At 35.6% G+C, this 26,253-nt stretch overlaps 2 protein-coding genes across 2 annotated transcripts in view; one reads left to right on the top strand and one right to left on the bottom strand.

The window, feature by feature from the left end:
• Window positions 1-26,253, top strand: part of LOC132562134 (WD repeat-containing protein 49-like) — an 86,858-nt gene that overhangs the window by 50,319 nt on the left and 10,286 nt on the right. Inside the window, 1 exon segment of the mRNA XM_060226859.1 lies at window positions 25,466-25,583. Within this exon segment, the coding sequence (XP_060082842.1) occupies window positions 25,466-25,583 (118 nt within the window).
• LOC132562136 (uncharacterized) lies at window positions 1,742-3,289 on the bottom strand. Its single transcript, XM_060226863.1, has one exon. It carries the CDS (start codon window positions 3,287-3,289, stop codon window positions 1,742-1,744), a length of 1,548 nt encoding a protein of 515 aa, XP_060082846.1.

The raw sequence follows: 26,253 nt of genomic DNA, 5'->3' as shown, positions 1-26,253 counted from the left end.
AGGTGTGTGACTGAGTTGTTAAGGTGTGTGACTGAGTTGTTAAGGTGTGTGACTGAGTTGTTAGGTGTGTGACTGAGTTGTTAAGGTGTCTGACTGGGTTGTTAAGGTGTGTGACTGAGTTGTTAAGGTGTGTGACTGGGTTGTTAAGGTGTGTGACTGAGTTGTTAAGGTGTGTGACTGGGTTGTTAAGGTGTGTGACTCGGTTGTTAAGGTGTGTGACTGAGTTGTTAAGGTGTGTGACTGAGTTGTTAAGGTGTCTGACTGGGTTGTTAAGGTGTGTGACTGAGTTGTTAAGGTGCGTGACTGAGTTGTTAAGGTGCGTGACTGAGTTGTTAAGGTGTGTGACTGAGTTGTTAAGGTGTGTGACTGGGTTGTTAAGGTGTGCGACTGAGTTGTTAAGGTGTGCGACTGAGTTGTTAAGGTGTGTGACTGAGTTGTTAAGGTGTGTGACTGGGTTGTTAAGGTGTCTGACTGGGTTGTTAAGGTGTGTGACTGAGTTGTTAAGGTGTGTGACTGAGTTGTTAAGGTGTGTGACTGAGTTGTTAGGTGTGTGACTGAGTTGTTAAGGTGTCTGACTGGGTTGTTAAGGTGTGTGACTGAGTTGTTAAGGTGTGCGACTGGGTTGTTAAGGTGTGTGACTGAGTTGTTAAGGTGTGTGACTGAGTTGTGAAGGTGTCTAACCATCTTTATCATTTACCTTCCACCTTTGAGTTAGGTGTTGAAGACCTACATATGACACTCACTAGGAACTGTTGGTACTATGTGGTTTTTCTTGAAGAACTCTGACTTTCCTCCACCACCCAAACCTGGCATGTTATTTAACAACCCTGGCTGTTAATAAGAAGTAAATTAACACTAAACAGATACTCAGGAAAATCATCATCACTTTTATAAGTACAAAGTCATAAAACATATCACTACATCATATTACAGTAAATTGTACATTACCCAACATCAGGACATATTAGAGAATCTATAAAAAACATAACTAGTATTTAGTATAAGAATCAATTCTTCACTCCACACATGTTTAAATTGTGTGAACCAAGGGCCATAACTCTATATACACCACTATGTAACATACTGCATTCCTAAGAGTGACTGGCATAAATATACTGGTAAAATATTACAAAAAAGGAAAAATGGACAAAGAGTAGATGTGAATAAACATCTCTTATCTTGATAGTTTGGGGACTTCCTTACATGACAACTTTTATTCTACAACTGATGTCATACTGATACAGACATTGAAGATGACAGTGTCTGATTGAGCAGTAAATCTAGCCTGTATGACACACTGATATAAGGATACATGTTACCCTGTCTCCCTCCACCCCCAGACTATATTGTCTTCACTTGTTGATTCAGTGGAGACAGATTGCTTCAGTCCGTCCCCTAGTTGATATGTAGATACTTGCAAACTGTTCCAGATTAGCTACAGGATTCTTTGGACAAGTTTGGAACAAAGTAAAATATTGTTTATTATATGAGTTGAAAACTAAAATACTGTGGATATTATTTGTGAAAAAAAAATTTTAAAAGATATTAAGATCAATATTACACTAATAATGAAGTAAAATTAAGCCACTTTTGGCAACTAAATAAACAAAGCATAGTATGGTGGTATTGTCAATACATACAGTGATAAGGTGCTGCTGTAACAACAGTAATGAGGATTAAGGCACGTAAGGTACATTATTTCTATAGTGAACTTTGGTATTAAGAAGTTTTCTCTTTCTTCTTAAGGTAAGTATAGATCTTTTGGTTGATACTGTTGCTCTTCAAGTTTCATTGAACATTTTAACATATTTTCCCAATAATTCACCAATAGGTTTGGAGCTATTTCATGAGAAGTGACGACTTTGTAGCGATAACGACATGCATCATATGGTGTACGCATATTAGAAAAACCCTGGAGATACACAGGTTTTACATTCAACTTTTTAATACAGAGTGCAATAAATACATCCTCAAGATGAAAATAAGGAATGTTTTTGGATATTTGAAGAATTTCCAGCACAAGATCCAGACTGATTATATATCCTGTCCCTGAACACATTGGTGGAAATGAGGAATGTCTATAACTTTTATAAGAAACGTACCATTTGGAATTTGCTTCCCTATGTGGAGGTGATGGCCCCCAACAGTGGCCCCCAATGAACCTTGCATTTGAAATTCCTTTAAGAATATTTGGTAAAATGTAAGTATTCACGAACATATCACTGTCAGTCTTCATAACGTATTTTGTATTTGCACAAAATTCTGAAACCCAGCGAAGCTCTGACAGAGTTTTGTATGTTAAGTTGGAGTAAGAATCTTTAAATTGTAGTTGCACTATATCATGATACTGTTCACTTTCCTCTTTAAGACTCCTTTGTGTTTGGTGATTGTCAATAATTCCTACAAAAAAAACACACTTCATATTCATGGATTTCATCATTGAAGTTGATGCCCAGGTTTTTCGGAGCGAATCACGAGCATTTCGATCTGATGGTGCTGAAGAAACTACAATCAATAAATCCAGGTCACCTGAATGCTTGCACATAGATTCTGGGTTGATGAGGTACTTGAAATCATTTTTGAAGCAAGAATCACAAACATCAGCTTTATTTTCATTATCACTTTTTGAGGGAGTTTCCGGGGAATATCTTATGGTGTTTAATTGTTGGGATAACTGGTGTCCATTTTCATACTTTGTCACCCCTTGAATATTCCCTAAAGAATCTTTGTCAAGTTCTTTTGCATTTTTCTGTTCTATTAATTGTTTCTCATCAGTTACATTTGAAATTTCATTTCTTCGAAATTTTGACAACAGAAATCCAAATTTTCCATCCATCGATTTAGACTCTATAACTTTTGGATCAGTATCTTTTGACCTTTGACCTGTCACCTTTGGAATATCTTTTCTTTCATTTGTTGCTGTGTGATCTTGATCCTTTCTACGTTTTAATCCATTGCTAACTTCTAGCCTGTTGTCTCGCTTTTTACTTCTGATGTCGGTCAGAAGTGATTCGATTCGCTCAAGCAAATCCATGTCTATTTCGATTTTGCTTTTCTTTGTCACATTTTCTGGTGAAGTCATTTTGTCTGTTTCATTTTTTCCTACATCTTCTGTGTCTTTTGCGAAGAGATGATGTAGTCTTGAAGACTCCTGAATGTTAAGCAGCAGGTTTTGTTTATGTAGAGTTGAGTAACTTGTGAGATTAAGTGGATTTATGAAAAACAACAAAATGAATATGGATATAGCAATCACAACTAAATATAACGTTCGTATCTTTATTCTTGACATTTTTTTTCAAGTTAAAATTTGAAAAAAATATATTACACAGATAATCATTGATTTGATAATATTGAGGATGGATTTCCTCTGATGTAATTTTGTATGAAGAATATTTTTCCAGGAGTCATATGGCTCGTAGAATTTGTTTGTTTAATTATTTTCAATACAATGATTATGCTACAATCCTTGAAGGTGAAATCCTCAGGACGTGTCGTTGAGATTGTGTACCAATTATGGAGTCCTTAACATAACCACAGTGAGGGGATGTTCACTATCAGGAATGTTTGAAATAGAAAGAGTGCAATGGGTTGAATCATACATTCACTGTGGAGCTCAAGGATTATGCTGTAAAGCGTGGTATTTATTTGAGGGCCTTTGTTGCTGTGTCTATGGTGATTTTGTAAACAAATTTCACTTCTGATCATTCTTTACACTTCACATTCTTATAAAAAAAATCCAGGACACAGCTGTTGCTTGCTTTCTAGTTAGTCTTGTCCCATTGTGACACCAGGAAGAGATTCTTCATTACCTGAGAAAACAAAGAAATCAATATCAGTCAATCATATACATCTGTTCTGATAGGACAGTGGGCATTTATGTCTTATACGCTTTCTCTTGTCTCTGATCAATTTCTTAATTTTCAATTTAAAGTTTGAAGAATTTAGAGAAAATTAGCCATTAATGAAATTATTTAAAAAAATGTTTTGTATTATAAAACCTGGCACATGTATCATTCATAAATATATAAACATTTACTGATAAAATTTTAAGAAAACTTATTTACATTATTTTATTTGAATAATAGTGTATTAATGTCTTGTTAAATTGTTTATAACAAAAAGCCTGAGAACTGATGAATGATATGAAGATTAATGACACTAGTGTAAGGTTAGTTAAACATTGTCTCTAGACTGATTGATTGGGTACAACAAGGTGCATGATATGTCTGATCAGGGACTCTGTCTCAGGTGTATGTATTACTGTAAACAAACTCAAAGCAGGAAACATCATAGTTTTAGAAATAGATATGTAACAGAGGTCATTTCTCATCTCAATACCTCCGCTAGGAATCGAACCCGGGACTAGTATTTTACCAGGGTTACAGAGCTAAAGAGAAGTTCTCTCTAGCCGAGTGGTATATTACAGCTAGTATTTTACCAGGGTTACAGAGCTAAAGAGAAGTTCTCTCTAGCCGAGTGGTATGTTGCGGCTAGTATTTTACCAGGGTTACAGAGCTAAAGAGAAGTTCTCTCTAGCCGAGTGGTATGTTGCGGCTAGTATTTTACCAGGGTTACAGAGCTAAAGAGAAGTTCTCTCTAGCCGAGTGGTATGTTGCGGCTAGTATTTTACCAGGGTTACAGAGCTAAAGAGAAGTTCTCTCTACCCGAGTGGTATGTTGCGGCTAGTATTTTACCAGGGTTACAGAGCTAAAGAGAAGTTCTCTCTAGCCGAGTGGTATGTTGCGGCTAGTATTTTACCAGGGTTACAGATATTCTACAGATTTGATGTGAAATAATTTACTGCATCTTTACGAAATAAGGATGTACATGTGTTAAAGATTACGCAGTGTGCTATGTACAAACTGTCTTTTCTGACCGCTAACTTTCGTAACATTCAGAGAATCACGTAAGATATAATATATATTCAGATACTACAATAACACATTTAAAGTTACACCTTTTTATAAATGTTACCTGTGGGGGTTGGCAGTATCACTAAAGTGAAAGTGTGAAGGAAGTGAGTACACAACGAAGTGTTATATGTTTACATATATAATCAAGATTAGCAACAGACACCATGAAGTACCCACAAATATTGATAATTTGACAGTATACACCCACACAACCATGATGCTATAGAGACAAGGTCTGTGATACCTGTTGTTTAATATATGAATTGAAGTTTAAAAGGCTTAAAAGATTTTATGACAGTGAGTGAGTGAAGTTATCGAGTGTGTAATAAGTTTGTACAGTGTATTATATACTGGTGGTGGTATGGTCCTCATGTCAGACTGGGCATTTTTATTGAACTTGTTAAAGGTCAGATAAATTTTGATTGTGTATTAACTATCCGATATGGGAAATTATTGATTTATTACTGAAAATATTAAAAGATTTGAAATATCTATGAAATAGGAAATGTCAATGTCTGGACTGTATATGAAGGCTTACAGAGATACATATATATATTCAGGTGAAGAGGAAACATAGAGATACCATGGGATAGAGGGAGGGAAACATGGGATAGAGAGGGAAACATGGGATAGAGGGAGGGAAATATGGGATAGAGAGAGGGAAACACGGGATAGAGAGGGAAAAATGGGATAGAGGGAGGGAAACATACATAGATGGAGGAAAACATGGGATAGAGAGGGAAACATGGAATAGAGAGAGGGAAACATACATGGATGGAGGGAAACATGGGATAGAGGGAAACATGGGATAGAGGGAAACATGGGATAGAGGGAAACATGGGATAGGGGGAGGGAAATATGGGATAGAGAGAGGGAAATATGGGATAGAGGGAGGGAAACATGGGATAGAGAGAGGGAAACATGGGATAGAGGGAAACAAGGGATAGAGGGAGGGAAACATGAGATAGAGGGAGGGAAACATGGGATAGAGGGGGGAAAAACATGGGATAGAGGGAAACATGGGATAGAGGGAAACATGGGATAGGGGGAGGGAAATATAGGATAGAGAGAGGGAAATATGGGATAGAGGGAGGGAAACATGGGATAGAGGGGGGAAAAACATGGGATAGAGGGAAACATGGGATAGGGGGAGGGAAACATGGGATAGAGGGAGGGAAACATACATAGATGGAGGGAAACATGGGATAGAGGGAGGGAAACATGGGATAGAGGGAAACATGGGATAGAGGGAAACATGGGATAGGGGGAGGGAAATATGGGATAGAGAGAGGGAAATATGGGATAGAGGGAGGGAAACATGGGATAGAGAGAGGGAAACATACATGGATGGAGGGAAACATGGGATAGAGGGAAATAAGGGATAGAGGGAGGGAAACATGAGATAGAGGGAGGGAAACATGGGATAGAGGGGGGAAAAACATGGGATAGAGGGAAACATGGGATAGAGGGAAACATGGGATAGGGGGAGGGAAATATAGGATAGAGAGAGGGAAATATGGGATAGAGGGAGGGAAACATGGGATAGAGGGAGGGAAACATGGGATAGAGGGGGGGAAAACATGGGATAGAGGGAAACATGGGATAGGGGGAGGGAAACATGGGATAGAGGGAGGGAAACATACATAGATGGAGGGAAACATGGGATAGAGGGAGGGAAACATGGGATAGAGAGAGGGAAACATGGGATAGAGGGAGGGAAACATGGGATAGAAAGAGGGAAACATACATGGATGGAGGGAAACATGGGATAGAGGGAGGGAAATATGGGATAGAGGGAGGGAAACATGGGATAGAGAGAGGGAAACATACATGGATGGAGGGAAACATGGGATAGAGGGAAGGAAACATGATAGAGGGAGGGAAACTTGAGATAGAGGGAGGGAAACATGGGATAGAGGGAGGAAACATACATAGATGGAAGGAAACTAGGATAGAGGGAAACATGAGATAGAGGGAGGGAAACATACATGGATGGAGGGAAACATGGAACAGGAATAAATAAAGTAGAGAAAGATAAAGTTGATGAAGTTCAAATGATATAGAAAAGAACTGCCCAGGTTTGAAAAGAAACTGGTTTTATGAAAATTTTATTTTTTTGTTATAATTTACTGTGACTATAAACCAAACTCCTTTTACCAATATCAAGTTTGATATCTATTTGGTTTTTTTATGTCAATTTCAGCAACACCCTAGCAGTGGTATCAATGTTGTATATTGGACGGTAATTATAATGAATATTGTGTGTTATCTGGTATGTTGACTTGTGTATTAATTGTGGGATGTGTAATGTATACAGGGACTTGACATTAAAATGCTTAGAATGTATATTTGTGATGTGTATGTATTGATTTCAGTTAAGTCATAGAATTAATGTTTTTGGAAAATACTGCATAATGGAAATGTGCATTATTTTCATAAAAAGTATTAAAACTGGTGAGGGAAGGTGTTTTTGTTTTGTAAATTAAACATATAAAATTGCCATTTACTTTCCTTATGACAGATTATCATTTGTGTACTGACTAATGTACCCTTATCTTATTTTAACAATTTTCACACTATGTATGATTCAATCCTTAATCATCCACAGTAACAACTATTTCCAGATTTCCTGACAAATAATTTGCTTTCATCAGTTCCTCAGCATTATCCTGTAATGATTCAGATTGTACCTCGGTACAGAAGGTGGTGGACTTGTTTATCTGGGTGTATGTGAAATGTTTTCTTGTTAACTTACTGCTTTCAGCATCAAAATCTGGGTGTTGGTATGCCTTTCGACGTCCACTATATGTATCGGGTAGGTCTGGTAAAACGTTTTGATTAATCAAGTTTGGGAAATGCTTAAACTTACAGAAACGCTTGTTTAGAGCTTAATCTATGTCTTATAAATTAATATTATAAAAAAAAATCTACTCACCAGAAAATGTATTTTGTCTGATGATTCGTTTGCATTGCCGGGTTTTTAGACGGTGTGAGACTAAACAGTAACTAAAGGTTTCATTATTGATCTAATAAATTAAAAATGTTTTGAAATCTAATGTAAATATCTTTTTACGGTGTTGTTTGTGTTTTTAATCATAGAAACACATTGTGAACTGTGTTATACTTTAATTATTGATTTTTACACAGATTTTTAGATTTAAGCTGAAAGAATATTCAACATAGTAATTACCCTGTTTGGATTGTGATGTACCCTGATGTAACGTCTGATATTTTTGTAAATACATGTGTAGTGTTTGCATTCATATTTATTCAATTCAAGGAAGTCTGTTCTTGAACATGGGAACAAATTTACGATTTATATGGTGGGTATACTTGATGAAGCAGAAGATGCTTATTCTTCTGGAACACCTGGTCTTATTCTCTCTGTACTTTTTCAGAAGTCTCAGGTAGATCTTTCTTTTGTTCTTATTTTAAATGAATTACATTTTGGATTATGCTTATGTTGACATGTTGATATTTTCTTGTTGTTTTATGAAATTAAATGTTTTTGAGCTAGTATTTATATTAAGCTGACTATGCTTAGTTTATCGTCCCTTTATAAGATCTTTTATGACTTGCGTCAAGTGCAGGCAGCTTATAGGTGAGAGTGTTATTAGCTTTAATTTTTTTGAGTGAAAAATACACTATTTTTTTCCACTGATTTATCAGAAATAAATTATAAAAGGAAACAACTCAATAAAGAATCAATGTGGGAATGTCTTTGATTCCAATAATGTATAAAATATTTGTAGGAATCTCACAAGCGTGTTATTTAGAGTTCCAGACATAGATAGTGTACATGCACACCTTAAAACATTGATTAATGCTTACCTGGTCATGGAATATTACCATGGAAACCATATTGATCTCTAATGCAGGACATAATTTATCATTATAAAAACTAATGGGAGACTTTTTTTAGTACACTTGTCTGTATGTAAGTGTTTACATCAATGGTATGGTGCAGAACTAGCCAAACTGAACCTGTCCAGTGGATATATAGTACAGGGTTTAATCAGTAGGTTTGTGATAAATAATGAATGTCAAATACTTATATACAGCCATTATGTAATATCAATGGACAGGAAACAAAAAACACCCTATCCGTAGCCTATTGGATATCATTAGGCCTGAGCAACCTCTCCCTCCCAGGCCAGACAAAGTACCTTGTGACTAAAATAGTGAAATCCCATCAGTGAAGATAGTAAATACCTGGAGACCCAATGTACAGATATACAGTGTAATCCATACCTAACAGGAAATGTTGAAATTTATTCTATTTCTAAATCATCTGTCATCTGTTAAAGCAACAGGATCTCTAATGTACTTAATGTAAAGAGATTATTGTTAAGTGTTAAAAGTATTACTCACTGTAAAAAAAGTTGATGGAACTCATTTCACAAGCATATAGAGGTAGTTGCTTCACATTAAAACACTATGATACTGGTTATGTCAGGTGCACTCTCTTTGCCTATATCGGTCCATCATCTGGGTGGTTACGTGACTTGAATTTTGTAAAACTCAACAAATTTTTGAAATCTTGTCTTTCAGTTGTAGCCTATGCTCTCTATAGCTTTATCAGAAATCAATTTTTTTTTAACTGATAAACCTTATGTATTTGTTTATAGTCCTACCACTGGTCTTGGTGTCAGAAGTTAGGGTCTCTTTAATTGTATCTGTTCTTTATAATTACATGTATTTGTTTTACTTTGGTCCTGTAGAATAAGAAACAAATGATAAATAACAGGTGTCAGGTTTAAACAATAAAAATAACCACTCTTTATGTAAATGGCTGACAGCCAGCCACTGTCCTGCACCTGTACACTCTTGTAGGCATTTAGAGATAAACTCAGGGATCACTATGGGATAAGATGAAGATATTTCTACAGATATATTTTGCTGAAAATCTCATTGAAATTCTCGGTAGGAAGATACCACATATTTTCTCCAAAATCCTAGAATTTTCTCATTTCAGTTTCAGTTTCAGTTTTTCACCATCATAATTACTCTACATTAGTATACATAAAAACTAAAAGTCGTGTGAGTCTCATACACTGCCTTAATGGAAATAGGTTTCTGTCTTGTGATTTATCTGGTAAAGGTAACATTGTCTGAAATATCACCATCATTTTTGGATGGATTGTGATATACATGTGAGAACAAAAAATTAATATACATTTACCCTTAAAAAAAACACATTCAGGGGTACAATATCTCCAGAAACTCGATACTAATTGTTATGACCTTGTGAACTTTGAAAAAATATAAGAATTGTTCCAAGAATGATTTAACTGGCTATTACCATATATGGACAAATTTGACCTAGTTTGGCTGGATGACTTTGTCTTTGTTAGAGATCACGTACGTTAATTTAATATTAGCTTTAAACATTGATTACCTGTCCTAGACTGTGAGTAAGGCCTGGTGAAGTGTCGAATGGACTGAGAAATCCACCTGTCTAAGTTAGTTCACTAGACATTACACCCACCCCTACTATTGTGGTCACAGGTATGGTTGTCATGACAACAGTTTTCATTACAAGTGTATGGTATCAAAAATTGCTATATTTTTCACTATATATACAGTACTAATTCCCACAGAAATGTTTATATTTATTACATGACAGACCACGTTGCTCTACTCACCTTCGTTGCTATTCCAATCAATCTCACAAGTATTGTAGGTTTGCAAATTTCTTTGTGATATTAATCCAGTTGTGAAGATTTGCTTGTTTATATCTGTCACATGTAAAAGTTAGGAATATTTGTGGTCTCCTATATATCCTGTCCCATAGTTGTCTTATCTCAGAACTTCCCCCTGACCTGGTGTAACGATGGTATCATGATTGAGAGTCACAGCCTGGGACCAGGTATGTCGCATACTAGATATCAGAGTAGATAACAGATAGTTTGTGGTAGGGAGATTTCGTAGCAATTTTATACATTTCTTATAAATACTTCTTTCAGTCAAACGTTGAATTCATTAAGTAATTGTCCTCATGATAAAAAAACATTTAAATGTTATCCTCTGTTTTTAAAAAATCAGCTTGCAAAGTGATATAGGATAAGTTAACAGACTTTAACACTCATAAAAACTCAATATCACTGCCTTTTAAAACTTAATCTTGTGTCATGATATATACCTAGTCAGATCAGTCAGCCTTATTCCTAACTTGGATCACATACAACATATATGACCTGTTGTCATGTTTTGTGTTACCTGTAGTTTAGAAACTTGAGAACATATAGATATATGTTAATTGTACAAATCTACACCACAATTCAGGCTATAAGTTACCGTTTGTTTTATTTTACATTTTGCTGAATTTTGATTACACGAAAGGCCAGTACCATGGTATCTCTAGTTCTCAATCTTACTAATCTGTTTTGTTAGATACATATTCTGGATTTCTTTTAATCTCTGAACAAACTGATTTGATGATGACTCTAAAATACAACTCTAATTATTGCAAATGTCAAATTTCCCTATTTTAGGATGACATATTTAGATAAAGAGAAATCAATGTGACAGCTTAAATCTCCAGTACACTGCAGTCTCAGTGGTCAGTTACTGCAGACCTTACCATTGTATGTGTGTGGTTATTAAGTGTTATCTACATGATAGTACACAATACCAGTCTATATATGTACATACATATATACAAACATATATACAAACATACACACACACACACGCGCGCAAGCATGCACGCACACACACACACGCGCGCGCAAGCACGCACGCACACACACACACATACATATGTACGTACATGATGAGCTGAGATTTTCCGTAAGTTAATATATAGTCACATTATACTTCCTTAGAACTAGAAGGTCATTTTCTGGGATACAGCCCAAACAACAGGATTTTATTAAAATGTCCTGATATACTGTACAGACGGACAGAACTAACTACAATACCTACCTACTGTACAGACAGAACTAACTACAATACCTACCTACTGTACAGACAGAACTAACTACAATACCTACCTACTGTACAGACAGAACTAACTACAATACCTACCTACTGTACAGACAGAACTAACTACAATACCTACCTACTGTACAGACAGAACTAACTACAGTACCTACCTACTGTACAGACAGAACTAACTACAGTACCTACCTACTGTACAGACAGAACTAACTACAATACCTACCTACTGTACAGACAGAACTAACTACAATACCTACCTACTGTACAGACAGAACTAACTACAGTACCTACCTACTGTACAGACAGAACTAACTACAGTACCTACCTACTGTACAGACAGAACTAACTACAGTACCTACCTACTGTACAGACAGAACTAACTACAATACCTACCTACTGTACAGACAGAACTAACTACAGTACCTACCTACTGTACAGACAGAACTAACTACAATACCTACCTACTGTACAGACAGAACTAACTACAATACCTACCTACTGTACAGACAGAACTAACTACAGTACCTACCTACTGTACAGACAGAACTAACTACAATACCTACCTACTGTACAGACAGAACTAACTACAGTACCTACCTACTGTACAGACAGAACTAACTACAATACCTACCTACTGTACAGACAGAACTAACTACAGTACCTACCTACTGTACAGACAGAACTAACTACAGTACCTACCTACTGTACAGACAGAACTAACTACAGTACCTACCTACTGTACAGACAGAACTAACTACAATACCTACCTACTGTACAGACAGAACTAACTACAGTACCTACCTACTGTACAGACAGAACTAACTACAGTACCTACCTACTGTACAGACAGAACTAACTACAGTACCTACCTACTGTACAGACAGAACTAACTACAGTACCTACCTACTGTACAGACAGAACTAACTACAATACCTACCTACTGTACAGACAGAACTAACTACAATACCTACCTACTGTACAGACAAAAAAAAACCCTAAACTTACAGCAGAATTCACATATCATGTCAGCTTTGTTGACAAATTATGATGTTCTAGTTTTAGTTCTAATCACCTCCTGGAGTCTTATGCATGATACAGTCAATTTTACAGAGCAAAGCATTCACTATTCAATGTATACATTAGCTAGAGGTTTTTTTGTTTTTTTGTTTTGTTTTGTAATAGAGTTAATGAGAGATAATCTTGTTACATTATATATAAATCAAGGAAGGTAATCTAGTAACATGTATATTAATATCTGATTTCTTTCATCTCAGTCTTTCGTTGAACTTGGTTATCACACATGAGACTGTATACATTTTAAGAGGAAAAAAAGGAAAGAATCATTGTATTGGGTAATCATATGATATGGTAATCAGAAGAGGTAGTAATTGTATATTGAATTAAGAGGAAGTAATTATTTCATATTGAAATCAGGGGAGGTAGTTGTTGTATATTTTGAAACTAGAGTATGTGGAAATCAGGGGAGGTAATTAATGTATATATTGAAACTGGGATATATGGAATCAGGGGAGGTAATTATTGTATATATTGAAACTAGGGTATATGGAAATCAGGGGAGGTAAATATTGAATATATTGTAACTAGGGTATATGGAAATCAGGGGAGGTAATTAATGTATTAATAGGCAGAACTTGTAATCAATTTATATGTGTATTGAAATCAGCATTGGTAATCATTATATATTAATATTTGGGTGAAATATTGTATTTTGTAAAAAGAGAAGAATATCTTGATCAAGATGAGGGTTATGCACACCATACATGTATATGTTGATCGTAACTATGGTTTATTGATATCAAGATCAAGGGAGGCATTATATATTTGACTCTTTGTAGATACATAGAATTTGAAAAGGAGATAATTAAGGTACAGTATAACAACTGGAAAGTTCCAGCCAAAGTTTAGTAGGAATAAATTACTATGTATAACAGTCTTTCTGTCACCTGTATAATTTTATACAGTTTGCCTGTGGTGATTTGTAGCCTGCAGCAATTACACCAAACTTTCTCACAGTATCTACATCTTAATGTCTTAAATGATCAAGCTTTTTCCGAAATTGACATTGGTACTGTTTAATCTAGTCTAGGTTTAATGAAATTTCACAGAGTTTAAATTTCTCTGTATTATTTCTTGGTTAATAGAAAACTTTTATGTCTATACCTAAAATCATATTTTTTTTGTGTATTCATCTGCTGTTGTAAAACTGTTGAGGCACTAAGATCATTTTGCAATTTTATTATTCAAAGAAAGATTTGTTAACTAATAAGTAAAAATAAAACTAAATATTTGATTTTATAGCATTAAATGTGAACCATACAGGAGATAGTGATCAGCTAGACAACGATGCTGTCCCTAATAAATGTACCGCGCTGAAGTTTTATGATCTGTGAGCATCCTCTACCAAAATATTACAACTTAACCAAAATGTCACCATATCGATGTAAATTATATCATTAATTCGAAAAGCCAATTTACAAAGTGTCTTACAGTATATAGTAGTTAGGTCTCACAGCAGTCTTCAGAATTGATCTAAGTAAAAATGTATTGAGTTACTAAGGTGTAGACTGTTCTGTGATCTTTACAAGTAATATAGGCTGAAGTCCTTGTAGATATCGGAATAAAACATTAAACATGCCTATTATAGTACAATCAAATTTCAGTCAATGATTTGTTGATTACAAATCAATACAACAATTAATTTGTGCATTGTTATCATTGTTATCATTGTTATCATTGTTATCATTGTTATCATTGCTATATAAATGTTTTACCAAAAACTGAAAAAAGCACAATGTCATTTTTTACTTTCAAATTAATGTTTCCAATTTTTGTCATTCTTTAAAAATAGGCATACATTGTGTTCTCAATACTTGTAATTACTGTTAAGTGTGGAGACCTATTATGAAGACCTGTCACAATTCATAGGAATTCTTCTGATTTTTTCTATATCAATGAACACAAAAAATGTAGTTTTCCATTCTCGTAAAAGATATTTCTTGAAATTAACATTACATATAATCATGCTTGGTATTTATGACAAAGTATAGATAGTACCTACATCAAAGATAAGATATTGCTATCAATATAGTGTGAGGTGTTAAAACCAAGTGTAGATAAAGGCAGTGTTCCTTTAATACTTAACCTTATCAATTACTTACTTCACTGGAATGAAAGGAAATTGAATTTTCAAATATTTATTTTCCATGTAAAATGTTATCTTAGATAAATATTATTATATTCACTATGTACCATACTTACCGTGAAATAAGCTGTTAGTGAATAATGCTATACAACAATCCTGTGTTGATAAGATATGAAAAGTTTGCAGACATCATATAAACCTTCTTTATAAGAAGGCTACATGCAAATCGACTAGCTAGTACTTTATACCTCAACTAGGAAAGATCAACAAACGTGACATTCATGCCAAATTGATGTAGTTGACTGTTATTGATCCTAGAACAGATGGCAGGAAATTCTATTCTACCTATCAATTTTGAATTATTTTTCAGACAGAGCATTTTACCTGTTGTTACCTGTAGAGTTGTTGTTACCTGTAGAGTTGTTTTTACCTGTAGAGTTGTTGTTGTTACCTGTAGAGTTGTTGTTACCTGTAGAGTTGTTGTTGTTACCTGTAGAGTTGTTACCTGTAGAGTTGTTGTTACCTGTAGAGTTGTTACCTGTAGAGTTGTTGTTACCTGTAGAGTTGTTGTTACCTGTAGAGTTGTTACCTGTAGAGTTGTTGTTACCTGTAGAGATGTTACCTGTAGAATTGTTACCTGTAGAGTTGTTGTTACCTGTAGAGTTGTTGTTACCTGTAGAGTTGTTGTTACCTGTAGAGTTGTTACCTGTAGAGTTGTTACCTGTAGAGTTGTTGTTACCTGTAGAGTTGTTGTTGTTACCTGTAGAGTTGTTGTTACCTGTAGAGTTGTTGTTGTTACCTGTAGAGTTGTTGTTACCTGTAGAGTTGTTGTTGTTTTTACCTGTAGAGTTGTTACCTGTAGAGTTGTTGTTACCTGTAGAGTTGTTGTTACCTGTAGAGTTGTTAACTGTAGAGTTGTTGTTACCTGTAGAGATGTTACCTGTAGAATTGTTACTTGTTACCTGTAGAGTTGTTGTTACCTGTAGAGTTGTTGTTACCTGTAGAGTTGTTACCTGTAGAGTTGTTGTTACCTGTAGAGATGTTACCTGTAGAATTGTTACCTGTAGAGTTGTTGTTACCTATAGAGTTGTGTTACCTGTAGAGTTGTTGTTACCTGTAAAGTTGTTGTTACATATAGAGTTGTTACCTGTAGATTTGTTGTTACCTGTAGAGTTGTTGTTGTTACCTGTAGAGTTGTTGTTACCTATAGAGATGTTACCTGTAGAGATGTTACCTGTAGAGTTGTTACCTGTAGAGTTGTTGTTACCTGTAGAATTGTTGTTACCTGTAGAGATGTTACCTGTAGAATTGTTACCTGTAGAGTTGTTGTTACCTATAGAGTTGTGTTACCTGTAGAGTTGTTGTTACCTATAGAGTTGTTGTTTTTACCTGTAGAGTTGTTGTTACCTATAGAGTTGTTACCTGTAGAGTTGTTGTTACCTGTAGTTGTTGTTACCTGTAGAGTTGTTGTTACCTGTAGAGTTGTTACCTGTAGAGTTGTTACCTGTAGAGTTGTTGTTGTTACCTGTAGAGTTGTTGTTACCTATAGAGATGTTACCTGTAGAGATGTTACCTGTAGAGTTGTTACCTGTAGAGTTGTTGTTACCTGTAGAGTTGTGTTACTTGTAGAGTTGTTGTTGTTACCTGTAGAGTTGTTACCTGTAGAGTTGTTGTTACCTGTAGAGTTGTGTTACTTGTAGAGTTGTTGTTGTTACCTGTAGAGTTGTTGTTACCTGTAGAGTTGTTACCTGTAGAGTTGTTGTTACCTGTAGAGTTGTTACCCATAGAGTTGTTGTTACCTGTAGAGTTGTGTTACTTGTAGAGTTGTTGTTGTTACCTGTAGAGTTGTTGTTACCGGTAGAGTTGTTGTTACCTGTAGAGTTGTTGTTACCTGTAAAGTTGTTGTTACCTGTAGAGTTGTTGTTACCTGTAGAGTTGTTACCTGTAGAGTTGTTACCTGTAGAGTTGTTGTTACCTGTAGAGTTGTTGTTGTTAACTGTAGAGTTGTTGTTACCTATAGAGATGTTACCTGTAGAGATGTTACCTGTAGAGTTGTTACCTGTAGAGTTGTTGTTACCTGTAGAGTTCTGTTACTTGTAGAGTTGTTGTTGTTACCTGTAGAATTGTGTTACCTGTAGAGTTGTGTTACCTGTAGAATTGTGTTACCTGTAGAGTTGTGTTACCTGTAGAGTTGTGTTACCTGTAGAGTTGTTGTTACCTGTAGAGTTGTGTTACCTGTAGAGTTGTTGTTACCTGTAGAGTTGTTGTTACCTGTAGAGTTGTGTTACCTGTAGAGTTGTTGTTACCTGTAGAGTTGTTACCTGTAGAGTTGTTTTTACCTATAGAGTTGTTGTTTTTACCTGTAGAGTTGTTGTTACCTGTAGAGTTGCTGTTTTTACCTGTAGAGTTGTTACCTGTAGAGTTGTTGTTACATGTAGAATTGTTGTTACCTGTAGAGTTGTTGTTACCTGTAGAGTTGCTGTTACCTGTAGAGTTGTTGTTACCTGTAGAGTTGTTGTTACCTGTAGAGTTGTTGTTGTTACCTGTAGAGTTGTTACCTGTAGAGTTGTTGTTGTTACCTGTAGAGTTGTTGTTGTTACCTGTAGAGTTGTTGTTACCTGTAGAGTTGTTGTTTTTACCTGTAGAGTTGTTGTTGTTACCTGTAGAGTTGTTGTTACCTGTAGAGTTGTTAAATGTAGAGTTGTTAATACCGGTAGAGTTGTTGTTACCTGTAGAGTTGGTGTTGTTACCGGTAGAGTTGTTGTTACCTGTAGAGTTGTTGTTTGTTACCTGTAGAGTTGTTGTTACCTGTACCTGTAGAGTTGTTGTTACCTGTAGAGTTGTTGTTACCTGTAGAGTTGTGTTACCTGTAGAGTTGTTGTTACCTGTAGAGTTGTTACCTGTAGAGTTGTTTTTACCTGTAGAGTTGTGTTACCTGTAGAATTGTGTTACCTGTAGAGTTGTGTTACCTGTAGAGTTGTGTTACCTGTAGAGTTGTTGTTACCTGTAGAGTTGTTACCTGTAGAGTTGTTGTTACCTGTAGAGTTGTGTTACCTGTAGAGTTGTTGTTACCTGTAGAGTTGTTGTTTTTACCTGTAGAGTTGTTACCTGTAGAGTTGTTGTTACCTGTAGAGTTGTTACCTGTAGAGTTGTTGTTACCTGTAGAGTTGTGTTACCTGTAGAGTTGTTGTTACCTGTAGAGTTGTTGTTACCTGTAGAGTTGTTGTTACCTGTAGAGTTGTTGTTACCTGTAGAGTTGTTTTTACCTGTAGAGTTGTTGTTACCTGTAGAGTTGTTACCTGTAGAGTTGTTGTTACATGTAGAGTTGTTGTTACCTGTAGAGTTGTTGTTACCTGTAGAGTTGTTGTTACCTGTAGAGTTGTTACCTGTAGAGTTGTTACCTGTAGAGTTGTTACCTGTAGAGTTGTTGTTACCTGTAGAGTTCTGTTACTTGTAGAGTTGTTGTTGTTACCTGTAGAATTGTGTTACCTGTAGAGTTGTTGTTACCTGTAGAGTTGTTGTTACCTGTAGAGTTGTTGTTACCTGTAGAGTTGTTGTTACCTGTAGAGTTGTTGTTACCTGTAGAGTTGTTACCTGTAGAGTTGTTTTTAACAGTAGAGTTGTTGTTTTTACCTGTAGAGTTGTTACCTGTAGAGTTGTGTTACCTGTAGAGTTGTTGTTACCTGTAGAGTTGTTACCTGTAGAGTTGTTTTTACCTGTAGAGTTGTTGTTTTTACCTGTAGAGTTGTTGTTACCTGTAGAGTTGTTGTTGTTACCTGTAGAGTTGTTGTTACCTGTAGAGTTGTTGTTTTTACCTGTAGAGTTGTTACCTGTAGAGTTGTTGTTACCTGTAGAGTTGTTGTTACCTGTAGAGTTGTTGTTACCTGTAGAGTTGTTGTTACCTGTAGAGTTGTTGTTACCTGTAGAGTTGCTGTTTTTACCAGTAGAGTTGTTGTTACCTGTAGAGTTGTTGTTACCTGTAGAGTTGTTGTTACCTGTAGAGTTGTTGTTACCTGTAGAGTTGTTGTTACCTGTAGAGTTGTTTACCTGTAGAGTTGTTGTTACCTGTAGAGTTGTTGTTACCTGTAGAGTTGTTGTTACCTGTAGAGTTTACCTGTAGAGTTGTTTACCTGTAGAGTTGTTGTTACCTGTAGAGTTGTTGTTACCTGTAGAGTTGTTGTTACCTGTAGAGTTGTTACCTGTAGAGTTGTTGTTACCTGTAGAGTTATGTTACCTGTAGAGTTGTTGTTACCTGTAGAGTTGTTGTTACCTGTAGAGTTGTTGTTACCTGTAGAGTTGTTGTTACCTGTAGAGTTGTTACCTGTAGAGTTGTTGTTACCTGTAGAGATGTTACCTGTAGAATTGTTACCTGTAGAGTTGTTACCTGTAGAGTTGTTGTTACATGTAGAGTTGTTGTTACCTGTAGAGTTGTTGTTACCTGTAAAGTTGTTGTTACCTGTAGAGTTGTTGTTACCTGTAGAGTTGTTACCTGTAGAGTTGTTACCTGTAGAGTTGTTGTTACATGTAGAGTTGTTGTTACCTGTAGAGTTGTTGTTACCTGTAGAGTTGTTACCTGTAGAGTGTAGAATTGTGTTACCTGTAGAGTTGTTGTTACCTGTGGAGTTGTTGTTACCTGTAGAGTTGTTGTTACCTGTAGAGTTGTGTTACCTGTAGAGTTGTTGTTACCTGTAGAGTTGTTACCTGTAGAGTTGTTTTTACCTGTAGAGTTGTTGTTGTTACCTGTAGAGTTGTTGTTACCTGTAGAGTTGTTGTTACCTGTAGAGTTGTTGTTGTTACCTGTAGAGTTGTTACCTGTAGAGTTGTTTGTTACCTGTAGAGTTGTTTACCTGTAGAGTTGTTGTTACCTGTAGAGTTGTGTTACCTGTAGAGTTGTTGTTGTTACCTGTAGAGTTGTTGTTACCTGTAGAGTTGTTGTTGTTTGTTACCTGTAGAGTTGTTTACCTGTAGAGTTGTTGTTACCTGTAGAGTTGTGTTACCTTGTTGTTGTTACCTGTAGAGTTGTTGTTACCTGTAGAGTTGTTGTTACCTGTAGAGATGTTACCTGTAGAATTGTTACCTGTAGAGTTGTTACCTGTAGAGTTGTTGTTACATGTAGAGTTGTTGTTACCTGTAGAGTTGTTTTTACCTGTAGAGTTGTTACCTGTAGAGTTGTTGTTTCATGTAGTTTTGTTGTTTGTTGTTCCCTGTAGAGTTGTTGTTTTTACCTGTAGAGTTGCTGTTACCTGTAGAGTTGTTGTTACCTGTAGAGTTGTTACCTGTAGAGTTGTTACCTGTAGAGTTGTTGTTACCTGTAGAGTTGTTGTTACCTGTAGAGTTGTTGTTACCTGTAGAGTTGTTGTTACCTGTAGAGTTGTTGTTACCTGTAGAGTTGTTACCTGTAGAGTTGTTGTTACCTGTAGAGTTGTTGTTACCTGTAGAGTTGTTGTTACCTGTAGAGTTGTTGTTACCTGTAGAGTTGTTGTTGTTACCTGTAGAGTTGTTACCTGTAGAGTTGTTGTTACCTGTAGAGTTGTTGTTGTTACCTGTAGAGTTGTTGTTACCTGTAGAGTTGTTGTTTTTACCTGTAGAGTTGTTGTTACCTGTAGAGTTGTTGTTGTTACCTGTAGAGTTGTTGTTACCTGTAGAGTTGTTGTTACACCTGTAGAATTGTGTTACCTGTAGAGTTGTTGTTACCTGTAGAGTTGCTGTTACCTGTAGAGTTGTTGTTACCTGTAGAGTTGTTGTTACCTGTAGAGTTGTTGTTACCTGTAGAGTTGTTGTTACCTGTAGAGTTGTTACCTGTAGAGTTGTTGTTACCTGTAGAGTTGTGTTACCTGTAGAGTTGTTGTTACCTGTAGAGTTGTTACCTGTAGAGTTGTTTTTACCTATAGAGTTGTTGTTTTTACCTGTAGAGTTGTTGTTACCTGTAGAGTTGCTGTTTTTACCTGTAGAGTTGTTACCTGTAGAGTTGTTGTTACATGTAGAATTGTTGTTACCTGTAGAGTTGCTGTTTTTACCTGTAGAGTTGTTACCTGTAGAGTTGTTGTTACCTGTAGAGTTGTTACATGTAGAGTTGTTATTACCGGTAGAGTTGTTGTTACCTGTAGAGTTGTTGTTGTTACCTGTAGAGTTGTTGTTACCTGTAGAGTTGTTGTTACCTGTAGAGTTGTTACCTGTAGAGTTGTTGTTACCTGTAGAGTTGTTACCTGTAGAGTTGTTGTTACCTGTAGAGTTGTTGTTACCTGTAGAGTTGTTGTTACCTGTAGAGTTGTTTTTACCTATAGAGTTGTTGTTACCTGTAGAGTTGTTTTTACCTATAGAGTTGTTGTTAGCTGTATAGTTGTTTTTACCTGTAGAGTTGTTACATGTAGAGTTGTTGTTACCTGTAGAGTTGTTGTTACCTGTAGAGTTGTTACATGTAGAGTTGTTGTTACCTGTAGAGTTGTTGTTATTACCGGTAGAGTTGTTGTTACCTGTAGAGTTGTTGTTGTTACCTGTAGAGTTGTTGTTACCTTGTTGTTACCTGTAGAGTTGTTACCTGTAGAGTTGTTGTTACCTGTAGAGTTGTTGTTACCTGTAGAGTTGTTACCTGTAGAGTTGTTGTTACCTGTAGAGTTGTTGTTACCTGTAGAGTTGTTACATGTAGAGTTGTTGTTACCTGTAGAGTTGTTACCTGTAGAGTTGTTGTTACCTGTAGAGTTGTTGTTGTTACCTGTAGAGTTGTTACCTGTAGAGTTGTTGTTACCTGTAGAGTTGTTACCTGTAGAGTTGTTGTTACCTGTAGAGTTGTTACCTGTAGAGTTGTTACATGTAGCGTTGTTGTTGTTATCTGTAGAGTTGTTACCTGTAGAGTTGTTACCTGTAGAGTTGTTACCTGTAGAGTTGTTGTTACCTGTAGAGTTGTTGTTACCTGTAGAGTTGTTACCTGTAGAGTTGTTGTTATTTACATGAGAAGTTATTTACTTATTTATGTGTGTTTCCTCTATACATGTGCCTTGTTTCTCTATAAGACTGTCTGTGTCTATTAGCCACAGGAGGTGTAATCAATCTGATAGAATCAATAATGAATTGGGTGGTGTTGATTGTATTTACAACAGGATGAACAAGATATTGACTCCCTTGGTCCATGTAAATAAAACATAATCATGTCAGACTTTTATACCTAAGTTCTGTTTATGTTTTATCCAACTTGTACTAGCTGGTATGAAGGGCCAACAATAATGAAATACAATTGATCAGAAAATCTTCAGCGAAAAGAAAAAAAATAGCTCAAAAATAATGTTGATTACATATAGTATTAAATGTTTACGTATGCCAAATGAAATATCTTGTTTTAAAAAAAATCTATAACAAATAATAGATTTATATATAACACTGATTTCCCTGATGTCCAGTTTCCCTGTCATATGACGAATAAAATACACTTATCTATACCTGGTCCTAAACAGAGCTCTGTTGGGCTGAGAATTATAAAAAATGACAGGTTTAAAGTTAGAAATTCAAAGAATCCTACATTTTGAAGAGATATACAGGAACATGATGTCTGAAGCTTTTCAGTTGATGTCAGTAAGTGTATCAATAGGTGTTAAAGGTGTTTATGTACAGTGACACTGTGTATACATCAATTCATGTGTCTTCACTGCTCCTATTCAACAAAGCTTCTCACTGTGTCAGTTGAAATAGAATTTTGATCGGATATCAAGTATACAGAACCATGTTTGATGTTGAATATGTAAAAATTTGAAAGTCGTTATGGAATTTTATTGTCAAATACTTGATAATGATATTTTTTCATTCCATACATGTGAAATGGTTTTTAAACTATCAAGTATGTTTTACATTGTGTTTTATATAGTAAAAAAACAACTAAAAAATGATACATAAGGACACATTTCCCCCGGGTAATCTTACATAGTCATACTTGTCACTAAATACAATTCAAGGAAATGTAGAGAATTGGTCTTTATATTGCTTGGATTTAACTCCCAGGAAATTTTAATTTTAATTTCAATTGCTTCAACATGAATTTTCACCCTGTTCCAGTCAACTTTTTTTAGCAAGCAACCCCCCCCCCCCCCCACCATATATTTAGAAACAAGGGAAAACAAGCTTTCCAATCTTTTGACAAAAATCATGTTTTACGAATAATAACGTCAACATAATCGATACTGGTATTATCAAAAATAAATCAATGAAATAAGTCTTTATTAAAAATAAGCAACGCCTCTTTTTTCTTGCTGGATTAAATTTAACCGACAAATTTTCAGCCCATATTTGAATTTCTACAAGATCATTATTGATATTCTGTTCAATTACTTGAGGGTGTGGTCCACACATAGAAGTGAAGTGTCATCTGTGAAGAGTTTAGATAAACTTACCAAGTTGTCCGTCATGTTATTAACATAGAGCATAAATGGTAAAGGGTCTAGAACAGAGCCTTAAGGAATGCCTGCATTTGCTGACTTAACAGAGGATTTACTTAAAAGTGAATGCAAGTTGATCAACATTTTGAATTGCATGATTCATGATTTCACTGAAGCCTGTTTTTTCTAATTAGCTTAATCTCGATGGTGCCATCACTGTCTTACACACGACTATCATTGCAGACTGGAAACTGATGTGAAGAAAATTACAATTTTTCGTCGTGTTTTATCATTACATATTGTATATAACTATCTACATAAATAGGATGCATTATTCTGTTATTTTTTTATTCATGTTTCTTCTGTTCGTTCACAAATTTATTCATAAGCGTCACCTCTTTACTACAAGTTTGCAATTAATGGACTTTATAAGGAAATGTTGTTTATTCAATTAAACAATGTATTTTATTTAATGCTTTTTCTGACGTCACATCACAGGAAGAATGCAGGTGTATGTTAATTCAAAGGCTCGGTGTGTAGTCTGAAGGGGACATACATTGTATTGTAAATGTGTCATCTCACAGAAACTTCTAAAGGATTTTCTGACTTTGATTCAGCAACAATCGTAAATGGAGGCACGCACAGGCATAAGATTTTGGATATTAGGTATCCATGTATTGACATTCGAGTGAAATGTCTCGTTCTTTATGAACAAATATGTGGAATACAAACCAGACCTGTGAATGGACATTTTCGTCCCTGTGAACACAATGCAATTCAAGGTGTTTGGAAAAATACTGCCTGGTATTTTCAAAGAATATTAACCAAATCCAAATTTACTAGGAGCGAAAGTTGTTCATCATTTTTCGTAATTTATAAGATATAATCAGTAGACCTCCTGAAATAAGGAAGATATTACGACTTTCCCCAACACTGACGTCACAATGCGTAGAAATGCGTAGTTAGGAGATAAGGGACTAATAGACAGAATGTTGTTGTATGGAGGTGGTTATATAAACACCTGATTGCCTTGATATAGAGATGGCCTTTATGGACAGGTAGACTTTACTTAAGGATGGCCTTTATAGACAGGTAGACTTTACATAAAGTTGGCCTTTATAGACAGGTAGACTTTACATAAAGATGACCTTTATAGACGGATAGACTTAACATAAAGATGACCTTTATAGACAAGCAGACTTTACATAAAGTTGGCCTTTATAGACAGGTAGACTTTACATAAAGATTACCTTTATAGATGGATAGACTTAACATAAAGATGACCTTTATAGACAAGCAGACTTTACATAAAGATGACCTTTATAGAAAAGCAGACTTTAAATAAAGATGGCCTTTATAGACAGGTAGGCTTTACATAAAGATGGCCTTTATAGACAGGTAGACTTTACATAAAGATGGTCTTTATAGACAGGTAGACTCTACATAAGGATGGCCTTTATAGACAGGGAGACTTTACATAAAGATAGCCTTCATAGACAAGCAGACCTTACATAATGATGGCCTTTATAGACAGGCAGACCTTACATAAAGATGGCCTTTATAGACAGGTAGACTTTACATAAAGATAGCCTTTATAGACAAGCAGACCTTACATAAAGATGGCCTTAATAGACAGGTAGACTTTACATAAGGATGGCCTTTATAGACAGGGAGACTTTACATAAAGATAGCCTTTATAGACAAGCAGACCTTACATAAAGATGGCCTTAATAGACAGGTAGACTTTACATAAGGATGGCCTTTATAGACAGGGAGACTTTACATAAAGATAGCCTTTATAGACAAGCAGACCTTACATAAAGATGGCCTTTATAGACAGGCAGACCTTACATAAAGATGGCCTTTATAGACAGGTAGACTTTACATAAAGATAGCCTTTATAGACAAGCAGACCTTACAAAAAGATGGCCTTTATGAGTTATAATTTAGAAAACATCATGTCCTGTTCATTTTGTTGGTGTCAATTACAAGTTATGCACTGAATTGGAACTTATGAATTTATATTTGAAACCTTGTCAAATTATGTGAAAATCAACAAAATATTTATTTTGTATTTATTTTAGGCACTGGAGACACAAGTGTTATTGGACTTTGACCCACCGTCTAAGCCTGACGTTGTAACCATGACGCAGACTGCCAATCATCCAATCAACATCCCCAAACTTCCTGCACTTGTTGACAGTATGTATGATTTTCATCAGTATATCATATACAGTGTGGTATACACTGTCCTCACTCACAGAGATCATTAGAATGCAATAAGGTAACATCACAAAATTTGAATTCCTTGTTGCGAAAGAGAATTAAGGGGAAACAACTCACTGAGAAAATCAAACATAAAAGATGTGCCATCACTTTCTAAACTTAACACATGGTATATTTATGGTGAAGTAAGTTAAGGTGATTTGGCTCTCAGACCCTGCTGGAGTGACCGACTTGCTGACCAGTCACTCGTAGTCTTGGCGGGATTGTAGGGGGATCGCGGTGGGTTTGCAGAATAAACAGATAGATTAATCCGCCGCAACATTGTGGGAAAGAAGGGTGACAGGAATTAAGTTACTGTTCATGGTTCAGACATCAGTCCACCAGGACATCACTGCGATGACAACAACTTTTGACAGAACAGGACAAATAGAATAAGGAGCGGATTGTTCTTCAAGTTATCATGTTAAATGAGATTTCTTATTTAAATGTTTGGATGAGTGTGATATGTGAGTCTTTATAAACATGAAGTGGATTTCCATATGAAATATTTGATTCTTCTGTTATTTGTGGTAATACCAGAATTGGATAAACAGAGGGGTAGTTTCCTGTGTACAGTACACTGTATACTGGTTTGTAGACAAGAATG

Source organism: Ylistrum balloti, unplaced genomic scaffold (assembly GCF_031769215.1).
Source record: "Ylistrum balloti isolate Yb309-2 unplaced genomic scaffold, AGI_CSIRO_Ybal_v1 Utg371352, whole genome shotgun sequence".
In the NCBI taxonomy this organism is placed as follows: domain Eukaryota; kingdom Metazoa; phylum Mollusca; class Bivalvia; order Pectinida; family Pectinidae; genus Ylistrum; species Ylistrum balloti.
The sequence above is the reverse complement of the archived record's forward strand: the minus strand, read 5'-3'. Positions and strand labels throughout refer to the sequence as shown.